Source organism: Borostomias antarcticus (genome assembly GCF_949987555.1).
Source record: "Borostomias antarcticus genome assembly, chromosome: 1".
Lineage (NCBI taxonomy): Eukaryota > Metazoa > Chordata > Actinopteri > Stomiiformes > Stomiidae > Borostomias > Borostomias antarcticus.
In genome coordinates, this window is record NC_140234.1 from 29,576,362 (window position 1) to 29,597,212 (window position 20,851).

Consider the following 20,851-nt stretch of genomic DNA (forward strand, 5'->3'; position numbering starts at 1 on the left):
TTTCGTTCAGCTTTTAAAAGGTTATTTCAGGAAAGATTCAGAGAAATTACGATGCCACATGCACTGTCAAGTACCTGACCTTTAACCTTTAAACTCATCACATTACATCTGAAGTGAAAGTGAGAGTATCGGACACTGTCAATGACATATGTATATACATACTGTACATATGTCCCATACAGAACTATCGCTTTTCTCTCCGCAGCTGAGCGGTACCCTGTGAGTGTGTAACGTAATAAGCAGTGTTGGTATCTAGTAATCTGTGTGGTTTGATTGCTGCTTGCGGGCTGAGGTCCAGAGGATAGCCAGACAGACAGGTTTCCAGCAGGCCTCGGGACTCGGGACTCTCTTTGGTAAGTGCCCTCAAAGACGACCAGGAAAGTGTCACGACGGGCTCAAACGCTGCAACACAATGAGCAGCGCAACACAAATGTATGACGCAGATGGAGAAATGTTAATTGAAGGAGTCGGCAACATAATGAGCAAACGGCCGTTACTTTAGCGCAGCCCCGCCAGTTTCACCCGTGTCCACAGGTGGCTAATTAAGGGAACTCCATGGGCGGTGCCTAGACAAAGACAACACACACACACACAAAGCACAACACAACACTACTGAAACAAAAGATTCTGAGCTCCACGAGAGACACAAGTGTTCTGGTGAAGACAAACAGATATTCAAGCAATCAAACCAAGTCAAATCAATTGATGCACATCACTTGGAATACAGCTGTCCAGACTGTCCAGATACAAAGACCTACTGTCCAGATACATAGACCTACTGTCCAGATACACAGACCTACTGTCCAGATACATAGACCTACTGTCCAGATACACAGACCTACTAACCAGATACATAGACCTACTGTCCATATACACAGACCTACAGTCCAGATACACAAACCTACTGTCCAGATACACAGACCTACTAACCAGATACATAGACCTACTGTCCATATACACAGACCTACTGTCCAGATACACAAACCTACTGTCCAGATACACAGACCTACTGTCCAGATACACAAACCTACTGTCCAGATACACAAACCTACTGTCCAGATACATAGACCTACTGTTCAGATACACAAACCTACTGTCCAGATACACAAACCTACTGTCCAGATACACAAACCTACTGTCCAGATACAAAGACCTACTGTCCAGATACACAGACCTACTGTCCAGATACATAGACCTACTGTCCAGATACACAGACCTACTGTCCAGATACACAGACCTACTGTCCAGATACACAGACCTACTGTCCAGATACACAGACCTACTGTCCAGATACATAGACCTACTGTCCAGATACACAGACCTACTGTCCAGATACACAGACCTACTGTCCAGATACACAGACCTACTGTCCAGATACACAGACCTACTGTCCAGATACACAAACCTACTGTCCAGATACACAGACCTACTGTCCAGATACACAGACCTACTGTCCAGATACACAAACCTACTGTCCAGATACACAGACCTACTGTCCAGATACACAGACCTACTGTCCAGATACACAGACCTACTGTCCAGATACACAGACCTACTGTCCAGATACACAAACCTACTGTCCAGATACACAGACCTACTGTCCAGATACACAGACCTACTGTCCAGATACACAGACCTACTGTCCAGATACATAGACCTACTGTCCAGATACACAAACCTACTGTCCAGATACACAAACCTACTGTCCAGATACACAGACCTACTGTCCAGATACACAGACCTACTGTCCAGATACACAGACCTACTGTCCAGATACACAAACCTACTGTCCAGATACACAAACCTACTGTCCAGATACACAGACCTACTGTCCAGATACATAGACCTACTGTCCAGATACACAAACCTACAACCGTATCTGTTTCTCTCACAAGTCACAACATCGGTGTCCTTCCTTTCCTCAGCTGGGATATCCTCTTAGAAGGATCATCACTCCAGTCCCTCAGAGAAGCACACACACACACACACACACACACACACACACACACACACACACACACACACTAAGGAGCTTGCTAGCGCTGTGATCAGTTTGCAGGAACAGTGTGTCCTTCAGTTCAGTGGGGGGGGGGGCGAGCTGCTGCGTTTGCAGACAGACATATGGGACAATCTGTTGGCCTGGTGCTCTCTTATCGCTATGCAAGTGTCAGGCTGGGGGAAGGGGCGGGGCCTTTCAGGACATACACTCCGGTGTCGGCCGGTCATTCTCCACAATAGGTGTTCGTACCCACAGGCATGCTGGAGTCTGCATGACACACCACCTTGGACCCCAGCCAGGGGTTGTGCAAGCAGGACGTTGTTGATTAGCAGAGCTCCTATACATTGTGTGTGTGTGTGTGTGTGTATGTGTGTGTGAGCGCGCATGTGAGTGAGTGAGATAAGATTATATATATGTGTGTGTGTGTGTCTGTGTGTCCCTAATCCTTAGATGTCTACTAAAATAAATAAGGTAAAGGCTGTCCCCATGCGAACTCAGCCTGCCTGGGAACACAATGTCCTCCTGGGCTGCTCCCAGCCAGAGCCGAGGGGAGGGAGTGAGCACATACAGTACTGTATATCTCAGGACATAAAACCAGAACAAAAACAGCAATGCCCCATGTATGCTTATGTAACCTATCCATACGTTGAGGCATGCTCTGGGCGGGATTTGAACCTGGGTCTCTGGTGGGACAGACAGCATTTTAACCAGCTACACCGATGGAAAGAATAGCTCTTCGTCTGTGCGGGTGGATGGTATTTATACTGGGGTAGTGAGTTTTAACCAACAACTCATTACCTACTCGGGACTCATGAGGACTCAGTTTCACTCAGTTACACTTATGCCGCTGTTGGCATGGTGATTCGACCTGAAAAAGCCTTTCAAAGCCAGGCAGGATGGGAGACCAAGGCTAGAGTTGAATCAAATGCTGACACAGACTTAAACTATTATGAAAGTTGATATGTTATATTTTGGTGTCTTATAATTCCTATGTGGGATGGGCCACTTAAAGTGGCTTGACACGAAAATAAACAATTTATTCATTCATTCATTCATAAACAGCAAGTGAACTGCTCTAATGTTGACCACTTGTCTGTGATGCACTAATAAGCCACCAGCTACAGTCTCACAACTATCTTCTTTCTCTTCTCAACTGTATATCACATGTCAGTTACTACTGTAGTTTGCCACACACACCAATATGACAGTTTCAGTGGTTGCTTCATTGACCAGAGTGGTTCCCAAAGATCACACTCAACTGACCACCGGTTAAACGGTGGATTATTCTCACCACTGAGCAAGCGGAAAACATGTAGAATTCCTGTTACTTTTGTTTGACTTCCTTCCGTCCATAACTGTCGATAAGAAGGTCTACTTAAGTCATTAACCAACCTACCTTACCTCCAGACTGTATGCATGTCATGAACAATGAATAAAGGACTCTTGGGGGTGTAGACATAAGATACACAGATGTACAGTGCATAGACAAGCACTCACAGGCTACATGGAGTTACAGTAGGCTTAGACTCTCTTGGTCTCAGCATATTACAGTGATGTAAATTAATAACGTGATTTAAAAGGGGGGGGGGGGTAATGGGTCCTCCTCTAGGGGGGTCGTATACCCCCCCCCAATTCCTTAAACCAACATGGTCCTTATCATAACAAGCCTAGTTATTGAAACTTCTCCAAATCAGATGAACAGAGACTTTAAGTTGAAGTATCCCTCAACACGGCTCCCTGATATGCTATCCTAGCCCTAATTTGTTATAAGAACACAGTGTTAGATTTGCAGACCAATATTTTGCCAATATTGCCTACGGTACATTGATTGTCCAATCCAGAACATTTTGTTCAGAGTTCAAGAATTTTGAATTGCTACAGGGTTGCCGAAGCTACAACTTGACACTGAACACACCGGACAGTAACTTCGTTGTTCTTTATGTTACCACATCGGAGAGTGTGTCCGAAAGTTTGGGCTATGGAGTCAGACAAGCAGTCCAGACAATACCACAACACTCTGTATATCAAGACTTCCTGGTTAACACATTTAGACCATCATTTTCATACCGTCTTACCGTTTACCAGCAAGCTGTTCCTTCGTATCCATACTCAAATGATAGACTGTCTCGTGGCGATTATCGAAATGATTGTTTATTCCCGCATGTTGAACAGCTCATTCCGAGCCGCTCATAGCCACGCCTTTGTGCGTTTTCAACTCCGTCCTCCTCCTCCGTCCCCTCTCTGCTCGATCGGCTCAGAAGATGCTCAGTCCTCTTCCGTCCGTAAATAACTGCTGTACTCTACCACCACCTACCGACCCAGCGATGGAGACGGTTTTATTCAAGAATTTCGGAGCCTCGGTTATTATGATCATTATCATCATCATTATCATAATTATTATTATTATTATTATTAATAATAATAATAATAATAATAATACTAATAATAGCCTAACAACAATAATAATAATAAGAACAATAATAATAATAATAATTGAGAGGCAATCAAACTTTTGTATGTTCTTCTTCTTATTATTATTATTACAATTATTATTAATAATAACAACAACAACAACAACAATAATAATAATAATATACAAAGGTTTGATTGCCTCTCGATTTATCTCACATATGCCTCTCAACTGTGGCATTTTTGATCAATCGGGATTCCATGCGCAGAAGCCATGGATGTAGGCCTATTAAAATAAGTTCAATGAATGTATTTAAAAGTTCACAGTCCTGGTTATGTGTAAATCCTTGCATGTGGTCATTTGCATGGTTAAATTTGGGCTTGTTGGGGGCGGACTGTCAGATACAGTATATTGCCAAAAGTATTCATTCACCCATCCAACAGATGACAGCGGGGTCACCGGATGCTGAGGCGCATAGTTTCATTTTCATTTTTTTCATTTTCAATTTTATTTGGAAGGGACCATGTGCAATTAAAACATAAATGTAAAAACATTTAATGCATGGATTTTGAGCTCGTAAGTTACGACTTCAAGTCACGACTCACGACTTCATAGCGTCCCAGGCAAACTGTCTGAATGCGTGGCATTCTGGATAAATGTAAACAAGCCGATATGGTAAAAGCTCAAGATTTGGCACATTGTCAGAGCTGACAAGCTAAAAATTGTATGCCTAATTTCGCTATGCTAAGAAATTGTACGTTACATTTTATTTATTGACATCATCGACATTTCGCCGTTTGCATGGTCACGTTCAGGTTTACCTTAAAGTCCAGGTTAACCCAGTTCAAATTTTTGTTATGAGCTTCACACACCACAGGAAAACATGTCATTAACCACCCAGCCAAATCTGAGTGATTAAAATGTCGCTAAGTATATAAAATAAGGCTTCAAAATCGGTTAAAAATCAGCAGCATTCTCTGGTCTGAGACCGTGGGGGCGTGTCTGCTGAAGGCACCGAAGCCACACCCAATTGCGTGTGGAGGGGGTGTGGACGGAAGAACCTGTCAAATAGTACCGTTCTCTGGTCTGCATATTGCAAGCCCCCAGGAATCGAAATCTAAAGTGAAGGCCTATTGAACCGCGCCATCTTGGCTAGATTTGTAGTCACTTGGCTATTTCCGGTTACTTTTGACTTGCGCAGTTGAGCTTCTCTGGCCGACGCGCGTCCACGAAAAAGTTCACATTTCTCTGAAATGTAGACGCGCGTTCCCGGCTCTCCCCGCTTTGATTTAGCAATGAAAACCGGCTTGCATATTAACCTGTTTTTGTCAAATATATCAATTGGAGAAATTATTTTTTGATCCTGGCATCTTAGTTTTAACAAGTTAAATATAATTGAACATGTTTTGTTTGCTAGTAGATGGTATTCATTCCGTTCGCGATAACGTTATTGCAGCCAGGCTAAATTCCTCCAGGGAGCCAGTGACAGGCGAGTTGAAGAGCTTCACTCCCCGCCAGCAGGAGCTCTGGCCGCGGCTACCGCATCTCGGAAAACCCGCTGAGTTCGTGGCTGCTATTTCACACTCGCCCTTGATCAATCCCAATACCGATCCATGGTAATAATGAATCAATCGTTCAGATCAGATCGGCAGTGCTGCATGCATGTTACAACATCATTGTTAGCTTTATTAACATAACCATAGCCTACATTTATCTCTCTAACGTTAGGCTATCCATCTTACACCAGTCGGCCATTCGATAGCTGGAAGCGGTCAACGCCAACGTTGACTGAAAACACCCAAACTCAGTGTATCGTTTCATCTTCATGCTACACATCAACTCCTTTACATTGTATGTGAATAAATTCCTGTTATTCTAAAAATATCCCATTTCTGTCCATTCCTGGAAAAGGCTAATAATTGCTGTCAAATGATCACTCCAGTTTATCACCGTATCCGAAAAAGTCAAAAGTAACCGGAAGGCCAGAAAAGCACAACTGCGCAAGTCAAAAGTAACCGGAAATAGTCAAATGACTACAAATTTTGCCAAGATGGCGCGGTTCAATAGGGCTTCATTGTTGATAGCGGCCAGTGAATGGAGTGGCTGTATCCAGTTTATATAATACATCCATGGCATATTGTCACACTGGCACACCGTCTCTTTTGTGGTAGGAAGGCACAGCTTTGTGAAAACAGAGAGGAGTTGAAATTACACTTGTCTAATGAGTCAAACGCACAGATGCTTCCTCCTAACGTACCTCCTGACAAACAACACAGGTAAAACTGTAGCTACTCTATACCAACGCGCCAGTGTTACTGCCCTTAGATGCAAAATACAAAAACAGGCAACGAGGAATGTATGAGTCTGTCCCTATTTTCTCCCTGCCACCTCCGGACCCATTCCTATCCCTCCCAGGCGATCGTCCCTTGGGATCAATGGAAAAAGTTGTTTAAAATGTACCTTTTAGTCACTGGCTTGAACAGCGCTGATAGCGCGAAGAAGCGTACACTACCGGAGTTGATAATCGGGACAGACTCATCCACTCTCGTTGGCAATGTTATGTGTGAGAATAACGAGCACTCGGCTTCAACTTTCCCGCAACATATCCAACATAACTGGGATGTTCAGCCAGTAGCCGCCGAGCACCGCTTCACTGGGAGAGGGTGCGTCTTTCTCCAGCTGGTCTACCTAACCATCCCCCTCACTCCCGCCTCCCGGTCTCCCGCTGGACAAATATACTGTAACCATTACCGGTGAACCCATACGCACATCAGGTGCCACAAATATGGCAGGCAGTTTCTGTATAGTTAACGCTTATAGTCATAATATATCATCCGTAACGTTATTTGGTGGGTGGTCGCCTGGTCGGTGGTGCTAGCTGTGTTAGCTAGACTAAGGTTATATACACACTCCCATCTGCAACAAGCTACATCTAATGTTATAATTCCTCCTAAGATTACATATAATTCATCATAGCTGACATTACCACATAAATGTCAAGACACATTTTGTAGATTAACGTAGCAGTGTATTTTCCTATTGCTTACGTTACCTAGCTAACGTTATAACGTTAATTAGCTATAAGCACACAAGGCAGCGGTGTCGGCACCAAAGGTTGATGCGACAGGAGGAGAATGGAGGCCGGGGAGGGAGATGGTTGACAGGAGGAGAATGGAGGCCGGGGAGGGAGATGGTTGACAGGAGGAGAATGGAGGCCGGGGAGGGAGATGGTTGACAGGAGGAGAATGGAGGCCGGGGAGGGAGATGGTTGACAGGAGGAGAATGGAGGCCGTGGAGGGAGATGGTTGACAGGAGGAGAATGGAGGCCGGGGAGGGAGATGGTTGACAGGAGGAGAATGGAGGCCGGGGAGGGAGATGGTTGACAGGAGGAGAATGGAGGCCGTGGAGGGAGATGGTTGACAGGAGGAGAATGGAGGCCGGGGAGGGAGATGGTTGACAGGAGGAGAATGGAGGCCGGGGAGGGAGATGGTTGGCTCCGCCGAATTCACCAGGACCAGTCGTGAGTCCGTGAAACCCAAAAGCCTCATATTATAATTGCAGAAGCTTTCGGGAGTGAAATGTTTGCTGCAGAGGCGGGCGCTAGCGGTGGCAGACTCTGTAACACCATGGCTCTTCAAAAATGCTAACCATTTGCTTCTCAATTCAGCTTTACTCGGGAGTGAAAGAATTAAGACCTTATCATCCCATTCCTGCTGGCATCCAGGAAGGATGCATATTCGTTTAGTTTTATGCATAGGCATTGCTAACTAAGAAAAACTAGCTAATTCTAGACTGTTGGTTAAAACTAGCTAATTCTAGACTCAAGATTGAGCAGGAGAACCGAAGATTCAAATCCATTCTAGCTTTATATAGTGTTAGGGCGGGGATATGCTAAGAACACCGCTCTTCGTCATCCGGTACCGTTTTAAGCCCGCCCAGAAAATCCAGAAATCAAAACTGGTCAAAAACACAAAACTGGTCTAACTTCACAATTCAGTACTACACATGGTTCATCCCATTTTTACATGTTATCAGCAATGCATCACTAACACATAGAATGTGTTTTCAAGCAAATCTCTGATTTTGGTTAACTGGGACTTTAATGTTACCTAGCTAGCACTAGCTATCTCTTGCCAACATATGTGGGCATCATTACATACACATAGCAGGTTGTAGTGCATAATCGTTTGTATTATTTTGATAACCACGTACAAATTTACTTTACGTTGCCCTAAAGTTATATTTGTCAGATTACCCATGGGGGCTGCCATCTTGCTTAGAGGGCTGTGTGACGTCAGAGAGCGCAACTGGGAGTACATCGATCTGTACGAGTTCACGGGTGGGAAGTTACGGGTTTGACTGCCATTCCAGAGCATTTTCACGTGTAGGAGGTAGGAAAAACACGAGTAACGGGTTGCCTGGAACGCGCCATTAGCCTTAGGCTAATTTGCATCTGCAGTCCCTGTAAACAGGTAACAGATAAAAACAACAGACATAATAAGTAAAACAGATGACATAGCATTACATTAAGATGTAAGTGTGCAGAGGTCGACAACTTTCTGCAGAATCAATCGCTACAGACCTCCAAACTTCATATGGCCTTCAGATTAACTCAACTACAGTGCGTAGAGAGTTTCATGGAATGGGTTTCCATGGCTGAGCAGCTGCATCCAAGCCATACATCACCAAGTGCAATGCAAAGCGTTGCATGCAGTGGTGTAAAGCACGCCGCCACTGGACTCTAGAGCAGTGGAGACGCGTTCTCTGGAGTGACGAATCACGCTTCTCCATCTGGCAATTAGATGGACGGGTCTGGGTTTGGCGGTTGCCAAAGTTTGGTGGAGGGGGGATTATGGTGTGGGGTTGTTTTTCTGGAGCTGGGCTTGGCCCCTCAGTTCCAGTGAAAGGAACTCTGAATGCTTCAGCATACCAAGTGATTGTGGACAATTCCATGCTCCCAACTTTGTGGGAACAGTTTGGGGATGGCCCCTTCCTGTTCCAACATGACTGCGCACCAGTTCACAAAGCAAGGTCCATAAAGACATGGATGAGCGAGTTTCGTGTGGAACTTGACTGGCCTGCACAGAGTCCTGACTCCTGACCTCAACCCGATAGAACACCTTTGGGATGAATTAGAGTGGAGACTGTGAGACAGGCCTTCTCGTCCAACATCAGTTTTTACATGAATTCTATGTTTACTCAGGCCCGGTAGGATTTCTGGCTAAGCCGCTGGTGTAGGCTTGTGCTGCAGTTTTACCACATTAGTTATTATTTTCGGTATTTGAGCTGAAAGGTATTTTTCTTAACATGTATTAGGATATTTCAGTCGAGATCACTTTTGTCAAATTTGAACATTTATTATACATGCGGCATAATACATAGCATATGAATTTTGGCGGTGTGCTCTGTCCGGGGGGCCTTCCACCGACGTGGAAAGCGCTCCACCGACGTGGAAAGCGCGTTAGCAGGGGGAGGCAATCTAGGTGTTCCCCCCCTCTGGGCCGCTTGGCCCAGAGAGCCAGGAAGGGGGAACGGCATCTAGCCCCCTGCCTCAATGACGATCAGAGTGGGCCGCGATCGGGAAGACGCTCGGAGGTAACTCAGCCCACTAAGACCATCAAAGAGTGCCACAGGAGGACTGCCGTACATTATAGTCCCTGGTCCCCACGGGCCGACGCTTCGTGTGTTCCGAGGGAGATACAGCCTAGTGTCTCTGCCTCCATGGCAACCGGATGTGCAATGCACAACCAGCAGTAATGCAAGCGCGAACAATGACATGTTTTGACAGCTTAAATACATGCGCTCTAGTGAGCTGACCAATGCTATGACAGCTACAGTCAGCTGGTGCTGGCGTCATGTGTGACGATTAACCTCTGCTGACTACCCCGGCCGTGACGTACGTGCCTCGTCTGAATTTCAATTGTCGGAGAATTCATATATTATATAAATATATTATATTTGGGCGTTTTTTTTATCGCATTGGGGGGATTTGGAGCACTCGGGCTGGAGCCCCAAGAGTCAACTGCAGAGGTCACGTGATTTCCTGTCAACTGCAGAGGCACCTCTTGCAGAGGTCGGCCATGTTGTCTGCAGCCAGATGCATCTCGCTGGAGCACCAATCTGGCAATCCGGCTTGTTTACATCCGGACGTGAAGTATGTAGCAACATTCTGTGGAGGGCAGTGATATGCCTAGTTGCACCGACACTGCTAGAAAGCCATAAGAAGAAGTGATTAAAAGCTAACAAAAACTGGGGCGGTCTATAAACTGGGGCCGTCTCTTTCATGACGGCGACAGGCACTATAGCCTGGCAGACTGCATCGAATAGTTATCAAACAAGCTTGGGAACTAACGTAGCTGGTATAATCCAATAATTCCCCCAAAAGGAACCCCTCCACTGCACAAGCTTTTTACCAAACCTAGCTAATAAGCACCAGCTACTGAGTGCAACGTTAGCCCTGGAGAGAACAGATTTGGAGGAGATGCAGCTGGTGCTAAATGAGGCAAAGGAACATGTCAAATAGAATACAACAAATATGCGGAAAATGTATTCAAACTTCAAATTAACGTTTTTGTGTTTTTGGGCCAACTCAGACAGACAGTCCTCATTACAATAGGAGTAGGACACTTCAAATCCTATAGTAATTCATTTTTGTAGGGGATGTAATGCACCAGTCGCTCTACGCCTACATGTGGTTTATTTTCAGTGATTAGATTGACTGTTGACTGGCACAGCTTTAGGTGGTGATGGAGGAATGAGCTTAATGTATTGATGCTTTTTTGTGCATGTCTGTAAGCCAGCGCACCTAGTATAGCGTTCGTCCGTTTATCACGCTCTCCCTCCCTCCGTTACTGCGGACAATGTTGGCCTGCATTTCTCTGTTGGCACCACAAGAGGCAGTAGTCCCAGCACACCAAAATCAAGAAGGACACCAAAATCAACCTGCCGATCTCCACTGCACAAGTAGAGTAGTGGTGAGAGCATTGGACTCCTACCCTGGAGACGGGTTGAAGACCCGGTGGGGATGACTTTATGGGACTATACCCCAAACCTCCACATGTTCATCCTTTCACTCCAACCTTTACCCCTTGCCTTATAGATCAGATCCTGTCCCAACCCCAACCCATATTCTAACCCCAACCCACACTAGGGACTGGAAGAAGGACACCAAAACCCACCCGCTGATCTCCACTGCACAAGTAGAGTAGTGGTGAGAGCATTGGACTCCCACCCAGGAGACCGGGGTTCCCGGTGGGGATGACTTTATGTTATCATCAGTGTAACTGCTTTAGCCACTGACCGCTACCATTAATGTTATGGAAGCTGCTGCTAGTTGTTGTGAGCCCATGAGATAACTGGCTATCCCGCTCTCATTGTGCTGGATTAGCATTGGAAGCATTGGAACTGATGTGTCCAGGTGACAAGATCCATCTTTATTTATCAGACATTACTGTCGTACCAGTCCTGCACAGAAACAAGCCAGCCACGCACATAAAGGCATAGGCTGAACCTGGCCTGGTTTTTTCCCCAGTGTCAAACTTACTTCTCTTTCGACCCAAGATGGTGACTTGAGATATGTCTGTAACCCCCCCCCCCCCCCCTTTGAAAAACAATAAACAACAAACTATGTTTATCACAGACGGAGGTGTGGATGATATAGCCTATACACAATTTAAACCAGTGTGCTGCCCTGTCTCCCAGCTGTTCATCAAGATAGGACTACCAAGGTGGCTGATAAAACAGGTAAATACACTATGCTTTAACTGGCAATTGGTAATGCATAGCAAGTGGTTACGACATTAATTCATGAAGATATCTATCTAGTGCTAGCTAGATGAAAGCCCCGGCTATTTAGACTATAGCTAATAACGTTACATGCAGCCACAGAAGATATCTGGCTACGCTAGGTTTGGTTAGCCTATGTCAACTAGCTAACGTTAGTTGCTGGCGATGTTATTAGGCATCGCCTGCTGGTATTGTTGCAAACCACCATCTCTGGCTCCAGCTGCGTTGTTGGAAGTTCTTGATTATGACCCAATCACAAATTCATGGAGATTGCGATCAGCAGGAGTCGTCAGCGCCTCTTTAACCTGTCTATGAATCTGAGACAAAGCAGTGGACAGGGTTGCACAGTAATACAGCACTACATCGTCACATTGGTCTGGTGATTAGGGCCTCTCTCAGAGCCGGACCTCTTCCTTTGAACTGGTACTGGTTCAACAGAAACAAAAGTTCACAGGAAGAATTCTAAAAACTTTCAACGATGGGTTAAATTCAACATACGGTTCGTTAGTGGCTTCCCACAAACCTGAATTTTCACATTGTTTTACCTCATGTGCCCAAATTTTCCATGCGTCAGAGCAATGTTTCACTAGTGACACACGCAGAACCGAATTGGGGACATGGAATGAAAAGCTAAATATCTGCATGACAGAGAGAGTTTGTGATGAGGAAGGAAATTAAACTGATACAACGCATCTATGCTCATTCCAGTACCTAAATTCTCACTTTCTCTGAATCTTTTTTTTTTTTCCAAAAGCCTAATCTCTCCCTCTGTGAACTTGAACTGTGATATGCAGATGTCCCTCAGTCATGTAATCAGTTTCTGGATCGTCAACAAGTGTGTGTGTGTGTGTGTGTGTGTGTGTGTGTGTGTGTGTGTGTGTGTGTGTGTGTGTGTTGATTCTAACAATAGACTATTTACAGATGAGAGCGAAGGGACACAGAGGCCTTTGACATAGTTACAGTAAAACAGTAAAAAGTGTCTGTGGTGTGAGTGTGGTGCAATCATCCATTTGGCTGTCATCAGGTTGTCAGGTGTCTGATCGTCCCCCTCCGGTGCCCCAGCTATCCCTCAATCGGCAGGAATGCAGACGACTCATACATGGTGAAGGTGGCAGGACGAGTGACCTGCGTCCGTCAACCACTGCAAAGAACAAGAACCACAACTCCAGAGACTTCTGAGACTCAAACACAACGACCAGATCACCACCAGCAATAGGAAAGGGCCAGAGTGCCACCTGTTGACCGGTACGGCGATTTCACAATGCACATACACGCATCCTGAGACTTACACCTAGATAAACAAAGGCTCAACGCTGGACCAGCGAAGACATCCGTGTCAACCACCTGTTTTCTGTTCTACAATGCTGTTAGTGAAGATGCACTGTAGAACTCTGATGATATGCATGATTAATTGATGTTTTTTTATTCAGAGATTGTGTCCTGACAAAAACAGCTTTATTTTGCTGAAACTTTCTTACTTTTGTGTTATCAATAAATGATAAAAAAAAAGGGTGGAATTGCAATGGAAATTCTGTATTATTAGATCTTAGTTGAACCCCTTAACATACTGTATTAGACCTTACTACTGTAACTGGACTAACTACTAACTAGACTGCTTTGTTTTGGCCAGTTAGAACTGGCCTCTCATTCCTTGCATAGAAAGAATTCTTTTTATGCAAGGAAGTAACGCCGATGCCAAGGTTGCTCTCTTTGACTGTATAAAGCTTACTGTAACTGCAGATCTGGGCTGGCATTTCTCACATTGCAGACTGCGGTGTGCATGAAGCAACTGAGATTTGACGGTCCCTTTCTCAAGATGGGTTATTGGGATTGTTTGTATGTTATTGTATGTGGCTATTTTGTTGCTTGTGTGTGTTGTATGTAAGACACTTTGTTGTTGTTTCCAAGACATTCTTACTATGTGGCTGAGCAGGAAAAATAGTTGCCATACAGTACATCCAAAGGGTGTGTGGGAGGGTTATTTCCAGACTGGATCATCAGGCTCCTTACTCACAATGTTAAAGGTATGTTTTAAGATCTTCCTTAAAAATTACCACAGTCTCAGACCTGAGAATGTCTGAGACCGCAGTGATTTTTAAGAGAGATCTCAAAACATACCTTTTACCACATAGCTTTACTTGTTTTAATACCTTAGTGTTTTTTCATTTGCAGTCTGTTTTTATATGTTTTATTCTATTCTACAATATCTTTAAATTTTTTATGCTTTTACTTTTGTTGTTTACTGTTCTCACTGTGTTTTCAGTATATGATGTACTGTATATACGTCTCCTGAATGGTGCTATATAAATAAAATGACATTGACATTAACTCTATACTGTATGCATGCATACAGACGTGGACAAAATTGTTGGTACCCTGAATCTGTGCAGGGTACAATGAAATCTCAAGACATTCTGGAGTGAAATGTGCTGCCCAGTGTCAGAAAGCTTGGTCTGAGTCGCAGGTCATGGGTCCTCCAACAGGATAATGACCCAAAACACACAGTTAAAAACACCCAAGACTGGCTAAGAGCAAAACATTGGATTATTCTGACGTGTCCTTGAATGAGTCCTGATCTAAATCCTATTGAACATCCATGGAAGGTGCTGAAACATGCAGTCTGGAGAAGGCACCCTTCAAACCTGATGAGAGGATTTCTGCTGACTCTAGTCCTATTTTTCCTGTTCTTAAGCTATTACCAGTGCCAGGACATATATGGCCAGGATCTAGGAATAGATGGAAGACCAGGTGCAAACAGTAAAAGCCAACTAGGCACTGATGCACAGATGTTTAAGGGCGTAAGATTGAACTATGTATCGAATCCGTCCACACCATGACTAAAGATGGCACAAACTCAATGCTAGGTTGTCCAATTAGAGTACACTGAATCTTTGGTGTATCTGTGACTGACCCAGGATCCTGTCTGCTGTTGTACTCGATAAATCTTGAGTCTGATCTACAATTCTGTTCCGGCGTACTGCTTCCTCTCGGCATTGACTCTTCAATACCAATCCTCCATCATTTATCAAAACCTGAGACAGCTGGAGCAGTTTGCTCATGAGGAGTGGGCCAAAATACTTGTTGACAGGTGCAGAAGTCTTATTGAGAGTTACAGAAATTACTTGATTGCAGTGATTGCCTCAAAAGGTTGTGCAACAAAATATATTTATATATATATATATATATATATATATTTAAAACCGAATGAATGTTTTCTGCGATTAATAATATTAAGTAAGCTACTTCTGTCTACAAATGTAGACGACATTAGTGAATATTAGCTAGCTAGCCATGTGATGAGGTGACGTTAGCTGGTAAATATTAGCTAGCCCATTATAAGAATTTATGGTTGCGGACTTTGATGGCTTGTTTGATTCATTTTTTAAGGTGCACATAACTGTTAAAAAAAAAAAAAAGGCCATATCCCCCAAGTGACGAGATGCATGACCTGCGGCAAATAATTTCATTGTCCATTTTGCCCAAGCACAAAATTCCAGCTTTGATACGAGGCGCATGTATTGAAGCACATGGCACTCCATGTAAATAGTGCTGTTCAACATGAAGGTTATTTGGCCCTCTCAGTTTTGTGTTATCATTTGTTTGTTTGCAACCAAGTAAGCTTAACCAACTAAGCTCACCAACACTAACTTTATTTGGTAATAGGCCTGTTGCACAGCAGCCATTTTCACATGAGTGTATGTCATCTTACATCCTGTGAGCTAGACTGACGGAACCCCGGCGACACCAATCAGTAACGACTTTTGCGATCAGGCGCTCCCACCCATAGATATGCCCCGCCCATCTAGCACGGGCTAGTGTCTCTCATTTGGTGCTACGACCTGTCACTCTTTCAATTTTGATCCGTCGATACGCCCTCAGAACACCACAGACTCTATTATGTAGTATGCGGAGCACAGCAATTCAGTGTAATATTTGAGTCTGGAGAGAAACTCGATCCAATTCAATATTTCAAAATAACACATATTTACAAACACCATCCGCTGGAGGAAAGTATCCTACCACTCAGCCACCAATTCGCAATTCCAGGGAATGAAAGGGTTAAGTCTGTAATGTCCACCACACCACTATCTATGCTACAGACCCCACAACTCAGCCCCTGAGTGGTCTGGTGGGTGCATGGAGATTGTCCAGAAGTAACTGGACTAACCCTGAACTGCTCTGACCCGAGTGGGTGGAGTCTCGCCACCACGCCACTATCCATTCTACAGACCCCACAACTCAGCCCCTGAGTGGTCTGGTGGGTGCATGGAGATTGTCCAGAAGTAACTGGACTAACCCTGAACTGCTCTGACCCGAGTGGGTGGAGTCTCGCCACCACGCCACTATCCACGCTACAGACCCCACAACTCAGCCCCTGAGTGGTCTGATGGGTGCATGGAGATTGCCCAGAGGGCTCTGCACTGCCCCTGACCCATTCTGTCCCAAGGGGGCGGAGTCTCACCTCACCTCACCTCCACTCCACTCCACGCGGGAAACCTGTGTACCCTTACCTCTCCTATGTGATGGATTAGCATTGAAAGCATTGGAACTGATGTGTCCAGGCGACAAGACTTATCTTAATTTATCAGACATTATTTCATATCATTTCAATTCACAGCTATTTCAGTGGCATGAATAGCTTCCGTCCTACCAGTCCTGAACAGAAACAAGCCAGCCACCCACATAAGCCAGGCTGGACCTGGTTATTCTTTAGATGTAACACGCTGTATTATCAGTGTTAGAGGTGTTTGAGACAATTGTAAGAGAAAACATCATATGACCAAATGAGCATATTTTAACCAGACATTGGAACTGCTTTACCCTCTTGTCCTGAATAGGCCTGTCCATGAATTTCACTGTTTGACTTCCATTTGGGGTACTATCACAGGTAGGGGGAGAGGTTAGGCCCAACACACAGGGGAGAACTGTGAAGCAGACTGAATATACCTTGGCGCACTGAATTTTCTCCTGCTACTACAGTAGCTCATAGCACAGAAGTTAGGGGGGTCAGCCTAATACGGTAGGGTTTTAGTGGTGTAGGAGTGGAGTTGAGAAACCCAGCACTGGTACAGTGGTGTTAATACTCACTTGAGTGTCAGTGGTGACACTAGTTTGAAAGGAATGAATAAGACATTTATTTACACACTCACATTTATTCACCTTGATGAATAATTGGTCATTGTGTATACAGCATGGCAAGCTCATATAGTATTAACATTGTTCTAGCTGTTTGACAACCCTATGTTTTGTCATGTATCTCTGTTGGCCAATCAACACTCTCTGAGTACAGTTTTCATGGTTTTAAACAACAATTCTAAAGGCACGCAGGAACAGCAGCTACTGTAGTTACCCCATGTTGGATACTATGCACACTTGCCTCCAAACAGTTGGAAACCAGGTTGAAAATGCTTGCTGAGCTCAGTCTGAAGAAATGCCACAGAGACTGGCGTGACTTTATCATTCTGGTTAAGTGCATAGTACGCCCCATAGAGCACTACTTTGTCATTATTGTTGATACAGCAATAGGCGGACCAGAAAGAACCAGGAATGTTCACCCTATTCTTCATTTTGTTGTTTCCTGGCAGCACTCCGGTGATGATGAAGGTTCTGATTTTCTTTGAGATGCATTGCTTGTCCAATAACTCAGCAACATGCTCCTCCATTACCCGCCACTGGCCGCGGTTGAAGGAAGGGTTCTGTGGAGCAGCGTTGGTCAGGGTGAAGGTAGTGTCAGCACACTGCTGGGAAGGTTGATGGGCAACTGGCAGCAGATGTCCCCTATCAAAACCAGAACCAGTGTAGTCCTCATTCAGAGCCTGTTTGTTACCCAGGGATGGTAGATTCTTTTGGCTACATTCAGTAGCCATGTCTACATCACGGCCTCCATCCAGCTGGAGAAGAGATGAGAAAATAAAGCACCATGAGGACTGACAGATGAAAATAAGTTGAAATGTACATTTACAACTATTGCACAGTGCCCATGGTTGTTCTGCACATTGTATCTGTCTGTCGATCCATCTATCTAAAACTAACATTTTCCTGAGCCCAAGTCTAAATGAATGGAGGTGAATGGGTGGCCATCATGCTGACAGAAGTTAAGGGAAAGAGGGTGACATTAAAAATGGAGAACTCACCTGAGGTTCAATAAACCATGTTGTTTTCCGTGTACACTTCATTGGAGATAAGAGTCTAGAGGCACAGTAGACTGGAATCTTGTTTTCTGTGTCATAGAGAGTGGCAAAGTAATACATATTTTTGTATCTTTGGCAGATCTGTTTGTACCGAGGTCCTTGCAGCACAGTTGGTAGATGGCCTTGGATAAAGAAATGTGGACACTTCGCTTCAAAATCAACCACAACTTCAGCCGTAGCCATGGAACAAAGCACCAGCAGCATGATCACTGGAGCCAGGAGCTTCATGATGAAGATGAGGATTCTGGTATGAAGAAGAGTTCTGTGAGAGGATAAGAGGAAGTAATTGTGTGTTTGAGATGAGCTGCTGAATGCTGGCCTTTATATACCGGGCGAGAGAGAGGACGTACCAACAGTAGGTAGGCAAGTCTATGACTTGGGGAAGGTAAGCAACACTCTCTGAACTGTAATTGGATGATGTCCGCTCATGTCTTTTTTTTTTACTAAAATGATCAACTCCTACACTGCCACCTCTCTGAACTGATTAGACAGAGAGTGAACTCTTGCAAATGTAGGGATAGACCGGAAGATCACAGAACTGGTTTTCTCAGTTGCCTGAATGCATTTTTAAGAAACAATTTTCCTGACTGTCGAAGACAGTGACTGTGAATGACTGGGCACGCAGGGCAGAGGTACGCCTCTCGAAATACAATACGGTTGTATTGTTTTTATTTTGGCACAAATATTCCTGACCGATATTGAAATACAAAGCATTTTTGTATTGTATTTATTATGACGTGTATTGTATTTCAATACCGTGTATTGTATTTCAATGTGTGTATTGTATTTCATTTTGGCACATATATATGGGGTTGATTCGTGCCAAAAAGAAATACAATACACACCTCGAAATACAATACACACTTTGAAATACAATACACATCTCGAAATACAATACAGTTGTATTGTTTTTATTTTGGGACAAATATTCCTGACCGACAATGAAATACAAAGCATTTTTGTATTGTATTTATGTTACATGTGTATTGTATTTGAATATCATGTATTGTACTTCAATGTGTATATTGTATTTTATTTTGGCACGAATCACCCTCCATACGAATCACCCTCCATACCATAATAGATAACCGGACAAACGCTATCCTAGGTGCGCTGGCTTACAGCCACGCACAAAAAGCATGCTGCAACAACAAAACACATGGCGCAATGTAATCACGCGAGAACTTGATGTAAACAAACCGTTCCTGTGAGGTGAACTGGACTGTACTGTAACCCACAGCCAATGACAGCCTTATTCTCGTCCAGAGATATAAATCTTTTTTAAACAATTCATAAGCAAGTCAACACCCTTCTACAATTTCGCTCGGTTTATTTATTTGACATCCAAAATAAATTATTCGAGAAATCACGAAATCTCGCGTACAGACGAAACGTCTAACGGTATTCGACTCTGATTGGCGGATGGTTTGAAGCACCCGCCTCTTTCGCACGCTGACTGGCTGAATTAACGCCGTGTCTGCTCTGATTGGCTTGCACACTTGCTCAACAGTTCCGCTACACTGTTTTGGCGTTTGAGCTCCGTTCAACTAAACAAGCCTACAAAACGTCTTGGGTTAGTATTGTTTGCCTAAAATAAATTTGACATCATGTTGTGAGATCAAATTAAGCTTTTTTCCTAAATGTTATTTTGGCCTTGGACAGTGCCAGAAGAGCCCAGCTAGCTAGTAAGAAGGTGCTAGCTAGCTAGTTCACACTGGCTAACTAACATCTGAAGCCAGCTAGCTGGGAAGCTACCTAGTGCTAACCTAGAATTAATAAACAGTCGGCTATTTTGCAATCACTGCGTTTCCAGCCAGCTGAAACGAAGTGTCTAGCCACTCTGCATTGCTGCCCACAAATACGTGTTAATGTGTCTGTATGTCAAATTGACAGCTAATAAAGCAAGCAAGCTGGACAACGTCACTTGACAATTTAACACATTAACTTATTAAGAAGTGGCACTGGCAGCAAAATTAGTTGCCTGCCTTATGCCGGTTAGTATAGCTAACGTTAATTGCTAAGTTACCTCAATTACGTTGGCTAGCTAGTAGTATTTATAGAGCTATTTTGACTACTTGTGGCCACTACTGCGACTTCATTCACGTTAGCTAGTAATGTTGTTGTCGAGACCACCAGACTTAGTTTATCACATAATCAAAGTTTAGGCTACTACATCAAAAGCTATCTGACAGTCTGTATGTAACGTTATAGCCCGTACTGGCTAGTTGATGAGAATTGTAGCCAGAGTTCGCTACATTAGATAATGTCACTGATTGTTTTTCTAACACGGGGACAGGATTTGGTACCAAAATACACATACAAATACACACACATACATAAGCTAGCTAGAAAGGTGATAAGACTAATGAGAGAGACACTAATTAGAGATTGCAATGTCAGTCAAGTTCCTGTTGTTACTTGTTTAAGTTATTTTATGCAATGTTCAATGTCTGTTTTAACCACAAA

General features: G+C 44.1%; 2 protein-coding genes across 2 annotated transcripts in view; one reads left to right on the forward strand and one right to left on the reverse strand.

Moving 5' to 3' along the window:
• The window catches only part of hif1al (hypoxia inducible factor 1 subunit alpha, like), a gene marked incomplete at both ends in the record, with an annotated part of 21,873 nt that extends 17,767 nt beyond the window's left edge, over positions 1–4,106 (reverse strand). The window contains one exon of the mRNA XM_084458536.1: positions 4,075–4,106. Coding sequence (XP_084314662.1) covers positions 4,075–4,106 — 32 coding nt within the window. The remainder of the gene's footprint in view (positions 1–4,074) is intronic.
• Positions 4,107–19,922: 15,816 nt separating this feature from the next.
• The window catches only part of bcas3 (BCAS3 microtubule associated cell migration factor), a 304,635-nt gene continuing 303,706 nt past the window's right edge, over positions 19,923–20,851 (forward strand). The window contains exon 1 of the mRNA XM_084443162.1: positions 19,923–19,958. The gene's annotated coding sequence lies outside the window, so the exon portion shown is untranslated. The remainder of the gene's footprint in view (positions 19,959–20,851) is intronic.